The sequence below is a fragment of the Scardinius erythrophthalmus genome (assembly GCF_964197995.2).
Source record: "Scardinius erythrophthalmus genome assembly, chromosome: 2".
In the NCBI taxonomy this organism is placed as follows: domain Eukaryota; kingdom Metazoa; phylum Chordata; class Actinopteri; order Cypriniformes; family Leuciscidae; genus Scardinius; species Scardinius erythrophthalmus.
The window spans coordinates 54,553,126-54,560,907 of NC_138222.1; the positions used below are offsets into that span (position 1 = coordinate 54,553,126).

Sequence of the window (7,782 nt, forward strand, 5' to 3'; positions counted from 1 at the left end):
CACTGCTGCTCTATACTAAGTAGTGTGCAATACATTTACATTTATGCATTTGGCAGACGTTTGTACCCAAAGCGACTTACATTGCATTTCAGGGTACACATTTTTTTTTTACATTCTTATCAGTGGTTTGCTTTCCCTGGGAATTGAACCCATGACCTTGGCATTGCAAGTGCCAATGCTCTACAGTTTGAGCTACAGGAAAGCATATAGCAATAGAGTTTCACATACTGGGCTACAACACAAACGCTTTGTTTGTGCAAGACTCTACAACACACTTTATCAGTCAATAGAGGCAGTAACAGTAACAGTAACTGTTGTGTACTGGAAGCAGCATCAAGACTAGAGCTGCCAAAATACTCAACAGCTTAATCAAGAGCCTGACTCAGTCTTATGTCCGGTACACATTGTGCGCTTTTGGGCTGTCCAGGACGAAAGATGACCAATCGTGGTCGTTGCTCCTAAATGTTGGTCCTACGTTGTACAGTGAGAGAGTTTCAGAGACGGCCGTTGTCATGCGACCAAAGATAGCCTCTGATAATTTTCTGAGTGTCAGAAACTTAGCATGATCATCTCACAGTGTGTTTGCTGCTACGACCTACGTCAATTGACTAACCCATAAAAATGCAACATGAAATGGCGTACTGATCAACGCAACATGCCGCTAAAACTTAAAACTTACCTCAAGTTCCATTTGCAAAATTGGCATACCAAGTTGCCCTCTTTTCCCTAGCCATGATGACCACGTCCATATTCTCCTCTTTTGCTTCCTCCTTTTTTTTTCTCAGTGCACATAAAAACCACAATTGCCAAAGTGCGATTCATCTTACTTTATTTGTTTACCACCAGCGCATGCTGATGACGTTGAATTCTTCTATAATAACTTGCGTCATAGCCTACGACTCAATGGGTGTCATCATCATACCATCTGCATACACACCGAAGTTTATTTGATCCATGTCGAACAGTGTGATTTGTAATGACCTTATGGGATTACCAAAATCCAATTTAGGCATTAGTGCTAGGAGAAATGCCGTCTGAGGGGTGGACGCTGTCCAAACTCCCATTTACTTCATAAAACAGACCTCCATGGTGTTCTAAAGTGTACTGTGGTGTACTTCCTCCTTTGCTGGTATCAGGTACAGATCTGACTGAGAGTTGCATCAAACACTGAATTTGCATTCTATAAGTGTACAGAAGAGATTGCTGAAGCAAAGTTACAAGCCATCAATGAGTGAAATTATATTGAACGAGAAAAAAAATTAAACTGCAATCAGATGGTTAAGAGATATTTCGACTATGTAAAAGCCAAATTTTCTGACATAAAAAAACAGGAGTTTGTTGCAGCTCCTTTAGTTTAGCACAAAACTGCTGAGTACATTGCTGAAATGAACTGAATGGCCCTTCATTAAGATGTTATCTAGCAACAAAAAAACATGCTTAGACCAAGCATTTTCCATCCAAACAAACCTCTCCATTTCACATCCCCTCCCTCTCGCTCTTGTTCTCCTGGTGAGCACCAGAGTGACTGATGTTCTCATAACCACACTTTCCAGTCTGCCTGACCACCAGAGGGGCATTAGGTCCGTGAAAAAGTCTGCCTCGAGTTCCAGGAAAAGCCAAAGGGAAATCCTACTCCTCTCAGATTCCACACTTGGAGAGGTGACAAACCTATTCCAGCCCCAAACCTCAAGAAATTTGCTGGTTAAAATGGTCCATTAGTGTGCACAAAATAATATTTAAAGGTACGAAATGTACTCATCAGTCTCAGTCTACTGAGTACATAGTACTCCACTCAACCTCGCAACAGTTCCCCCAAAAAACAAAAATGGCCATCATTTGCTCACCCTTTTGTTATTCCAAACTGGTATGTTGTTGTTTTCTACAAACAAATGAGAAAAACACCAAAAAGGCACCACAGAATTATTATTGACTTATACCCTAGTAAAGTTCAAAGCGTTGGGGTTATTAGTAAGATAAAAAAAAGAAAAGAAATTAATGCTTTTATTCAACAAGCATGAAATTGATCAAAAGTGACAGTAAAGATATTTTTTGATGTTAAACAATTATTTCAAATAAATGCCGTTCTTTTGAACTGTCTATTCATCAAAGATTTCTGGAAAAAAAATGGTTTGCCAAGTTTACATACAAACATATTAAGCAGATTTCAACATTGATAATAATAAGAAATGGTTCTTGAGCAGAAAATAAGCATATTAGAATGATTTCTGAAAGATCATGCGACACTGAGAAATGATATTGAAAATTCAGCTTTGCATCACAGGAATGAATTACATTTTAAAATATATTTAAACAGAAACCAGTTATTTTAAATTCTAATAATATTTCAAAATATGTTTGTACAAGTAAATGCAGCATTGATGAGCATTTACTTCTTTCAAAGACATTAAAAAATCTTACCGACACCAAACTTTTGAACAGTAGTGTATTACTTCACACTGCATTTCTTCCTAATTTTCTAAGGCCATATGATAGCTTTATTTGACAAACAGACTGAAATTTTGTTATTCCTAAAAATTTTGCTTTTCACTGCCTTTAAATTAAATATTAAAATTAAGGTAGTGACAGATGGGAAGAGGGGATCTTCAGTGAATTAGAATTAAGGCTTTGTTCATCACACAAAGCTGTTGCATGCCTTCAGAATCTTTAATTTGTTAACAATAATAATAATAATAATAATGTAGTGAGGGTTGAAGCTCAAAGTAATGTGTGATTTCAGTCTGCCCAGCTATACAAAGGGTTCTTTACATTTGAGAGAGGATACTAATGGTACCATCACTGTCATGCAGTGTGCCTAGTGTTTATAACAGTTTCATGGTTATCCTTGTCTATTGAAAACAGAAAAAACATGATTGTGCTTGAGAATAATGGAGCATTACAAAGGCTACTCTGCGTATTTAGAGAGATTTATTTTTTTAAGCAGGAATTGAAAACAGGATTGGAACATAATACAGAATGACTGATCTTCGTATGTACTAATAACAAAACAATTAGACACACCTGTATCTCTGTTTTCATGCATCAGCACTGCAGCAAATACAAAACTATGATTTTACAGTATGATGTGGGTGTCTTAGCAAGGCATAAACTGCTAAATCTTACCTCAAGGTCATTAAGTGAATGAGCCAGACTTAGTCGTTTAGCTGGACCTGTTGGTTTTCGAACAGAGGAGCGTCCCCTTGTGAGTGCCCAAAATAAAGATCCCTGAGTGGACAAACATTAACCAGAGTTAATTACAATTCAGAGTTTCATTAAAAGTGAAATGCAAATGTGAATAACATTAATAGGGCTGGGTTAAATATATATATATATATATATATATATATATATATATATATATTTAATCGATTCTCAATTCTCATTTTGAAGAACTGATATTGATTATTTTAAGTCTCATGAATAGATCTTTCAGTCTATGCTGTTTTCATTTGAAGAATGATGAATTGATGAACAAAGCTTTGTGGCGCCTCCCACCCAATTAATCACTATAAGCTTTGTGTTTTGTTATTTCTGATATGGAACTGATAGGATATGAAAGTGTCAGCGGTCAAATTCTGTCAATTTTATTATGAAATTCAAACAATAAATACCATTTTGACGTTTGGCAAGTTAAAGCGAAGCGGCAGCACACGCTAACTGATAATCTCTTCTGCTTTATTACTAGTCACAGCACAAATTAAACATGAATGAACATCAGAATTGATGTTGAATGATCAGTACAACTTACTGAAATCTGCATTATATCTCGTGTAATCGCTCTCAATCAGTGTTTCAAGCGACGAAAGACGGCAATAAAACAGCTTGTAAACCATGACAAGTCATTACATTTACCTTAGAAAAGCCATTCAAAACTCGCTAGCAAGAATGAACTCTTGAGAGGAGCATTTTACTAAATGTATGCACTGTATTGCATATTCATTGTATTTTTAAATAACCTGTTCTTCAAATCCATCAATCCATCATTAAGAAAGCCACCATTAAAATGTTTAGATTTAGAAAAAAAAAACAATTAGGAAACATGATTAGGTCATTAAAAATGTATCATTATAATGTTACTATAAACATTTTCTTATGTACCATTTAAACATAAGTAGCCTACAAGTATAGCTATTATAGTGATGTACCAACTTGTGTTCCTTCTATAGGCTAGTTTATAGCATAAACTAGAAGATATTTTTTTCAAGAGGAAATTTGCTATGTACTGTAACTGATAGGCCCCAATTAATTGATAGTGAATCCAATTGAACTAAATTGAAATCGAATTGCAAGCTTGTAAATCGAATCGAATCGTGAAATTTGTGTCAATGCCCAGCCATAAACATTAATGTGTGTCTTACCATAAACTGACATAAAATAATATTAATTTACAATTAGTTACAATGCTCTTTTTATCAGTCATATTACTTCAAACTAATTTGTAGTCTAATAAGAATTTTTCCAAAAAAATTATTATCATAAACAACATTTAGGTAAACGCCACTAAAAATTCTAAATAAAAACAAATTTTTCATGTACTTTCACAAAATAAATGTAATATATTGATTATATTACTGCAACAACTGACATTAAAATTGGTTTAAAAAAGTTATTATGTAAATTATTAAATCAAATGTTTAACTTAATTTAAATATTAATACTCTTGTGTTCCATCTAAAAAATGTCCAACTAAAATTTAGGCTTTAAAATTAAATCGGAAGGATTAAACATGTCAGAGAGAGACAGATGACCCAGCAATAAATCATCTCAGTGAAAGGATGGAAATAATTTTCCGATGTTCCTTTACGTGGCTGACAAATTGTTGCTAGGTGACTCCCATAAAGCTAAAGCTGATCCATCCGGAGTAATCATATTGAACTGCACTAATCAACCCAATAGCTCCATCTGCTGTGCCTGTTACTTGCAGCACCATCTGTTCCTTGAACCATTGTATTAAGCCCTCTAACTTAGCATGGTATCAATAAACCTGCCATAAGACTGACCGATGGGCAGACAGCAAAGATTAGATCTACGATCTACTTGAGAGAAGAAAAACTAGTAGAAAAGTCAAAAACAATAGTGGGCAATCAGTAGAAAGATTATTACATTGTTGTGTTGTATTGTAAAGTTATTTTAGTGCTTAAGTATCACTATTACAATACTTAAATGGATAGTTCACCCAATCATTACTTACTCACCCTCATGTTGTTCCAAACACTAGATATTCAATCATCTTCAGAACACAAAATCTTTTTGAGGAAATCTGAGAGCTTTCAGTCCCTCCATTGACAGCTTCACAACGACCATTTTGACTCTTCAAAAAGTTCGTAAAGAGATTGTAAAACTAATCCATATGAATTGAGTGGTTTAGTCCAAATTTTATGAAGAGACACGATCGCTTTATATGATGAAGAGATTGAATTTAGGCTCAGATTTCATTAAAAAGATCTTCATTTGTGTTCTGAAGGTTTGTAACAACATGAGGGTGAGTAATCAATAACAAAAGTTTCATTTTTTGGGTGAACTAACCCTTTAAGGTTAATGCTAGTTTTAAGATTCATTCATACTTAAGGTTTATGCTACTTTTAAACGACCACCTATCCACGACCTAGAACTTTTTCGCAAATCACACATTAGTTTTTATATACAGTGTAATAATAAAACAAATTCAAAGATAAAGTCATCAGAGATTTTCTTTCTGACCTTGTTTTCCCCGTCCTTCTGCTTGGCTGCGCTACTGAAGAACCTGGTCGTCAGCTCAAGCTCTGAGGTGAAGTTCATTCTCTGAGGATGTTTGAGATCTTCAAGTGGTTTGTATCTGAGAGTTGGAATTTGTTCCATAGCAGGCGGCAGGGTGCTACCTCTACTTCTGGGCTCATCGCTGTCCCTTTCCAACAAGCATTCGACGCTGTTAGGACGAGACTTCTGCCAGCGAGCTTTTAAGCCAATGGACGGTCTGCGTTGACTGGTCCTCTGTTTAGGTGGCAAGTTGGATTGCATACTGAGAGGAAGAGGAGTAAAAGCTGAACCATCCACCATGGCTGAGACACCTGATTGAGTCGCAGGTTGAGCAGCTCCTGTTAGCGGTTCAGACAAAAGGCACCTGCACTCTGGTTTGAGGAGTGCGCTGTTCCTGTGCTGGGAATAATACGGTGGTGGATTGGGAATGTTTGGAGATGTGAAGCTCCACTGGCCAGTGAGACTGTCTCTATCCTCTGGAGAAGCAATTCCGATCCCGCTGTCGCTGCCGCTGTTCCGTGGATTTTGTTGTCCTTCGTCTGGATTTTCGCTGTCGAGTTTCACTCTCAGTTTTTCAATATAGTCTCCCATGTCAGTATAGAGGACGGACACGAAGTGTGAAATCGAGAGCGGAGTTTGAGGAAACTCCAAACAGCCTTGAGTGTCTGGATCAGGAGTGCAGGGAATCCCAAAGTGCCTCATGATACTTTGGTGCTCCTTGTGGTTGTAAAGCTCTGGATCTATGAAAAAGACATGGCATAGTGTCTTCAGGGTGCTCATCTGTGTCACAACGTCAATATTTTTGGTCGAATCAACCGAAACAAGGCCAAAGAACCTGCTGTCTTCCGTGCAAATGATGCAAAGTGCCAGGTTCTCCGCTGGGTAAGATGCCAGAACGACGTCTCGGTCATCACAAAGCTGAATGCAGTTGCATTTGACCCTCATCATGACCAATGAATGGGTCTTCTGCTCAATACCAATCTGACTGATGCATTCACGAATGGCTTGCAATGCCTCCTCCTCAGATTGTGACGTTTCTAGCTCCAGTTCCATGGAGTTGATGTATCCCACAATCATTGAAACGTTTAGGATGCTGGAGTCAGATACAAAGTCATTCTGACTCTGAAGGTCTGAAAACACAGAGTCCTCGCTCACGACTCGAGATGTGTCATCCTGTGAGAGACTATCAGTGTGGCTTTTGGATCTATGCTGCTGCAACCAATAAGACATATCTGGTTCAGACAAAGGTCTTTGTTTTTTCTGCTTGTCTTGATTGGCGGTGCCCTGATCGGAAATCTCAAAGACAGTGTCAAAACTTCCAACTGACTGAAGCATTGGCTCCCTGATGTCCATGCTGTTGAGATTAGCAGGGAAGGGGTCCTTTTTTCCAGGATTGAGCCATGGCAGTTTACTCTTACTCTGACAACCCAGCTCCTCGTCACTGGAGCTGGAGGCCATGGGCGGCCTGTCAACAGATGTGACCAGCAAACACAGTGACCGTGATGACGTACCGATTAGCTTCACCACAACTTCATGTGATGCCTCAGACACATCTGTATCATTCACACGCAAGATGCGGTCCCCAGGTCGCAGTCCGACACTGTACGCCGGACTTCCTTTTATTATTCCTTGCAGAATACATGGTGCTTGGCCGGCAATTGTAAATCCGTAGCCAGCTCTGCCACGCTCCATCTCCACCCTGCGAACCGCCGGGCTGGTGGGACGGTCCAAAAGTCTCATTGTCGACTCAGCTGGCTTCAAAACTCTCATTTCGGTGATGGAATTCACAATATTAGCACTTTGTACAGGTATATCAGTTTCGTTCAGATACAATTCCAACCATGAAAAATCATCTTGGTGCACTGCTAAGGGTCAGACCTGAGGGGAGTAATGTGACTGAGGTTAGAACACATGAGACTTGTCAATGAACAGAACTAGAAACACAATATACTGTATATGTACAACAATATATGTACAACAAGAATACAGCAGACGTTAAAGAGTGGCCTAAAGGGAGACTATTTTTTAATACATCTGTCTCCTTGTATT

The 7,782-nt window shown here is 38.1% G+C and overlaps 1 protein-coding gene across 1 annotated transcript in view; it reads right to left on the reverse strand.

Annotated features, from left to right (window-relative positions):
• rgs12a (regulator of G protein signaling 12a) overlaps positions 1-7,503 on the reverse strand; it is a gene marked incomplete at its 5' end in the record, with an annotated part of 36,726 nt that extends 29,223 nt beyond the window's left edge. The window contains 2 exons of the mRNA XM_081391446.1: positions 3,121-3,222; positions 5,698-7,503. Of these exons, the coding sequence (XP_081247572.1) occupies positions 3,121-3,222; positions 5,698-7,503 (1,908 nt within the window). The remainder of the gene's footprint in view (positions 1-3,120; positions 3,223-5,697) is intronic.
• Between the last annotated feature and the right edge of the window lie 279 nt (positions 7,504-7,782).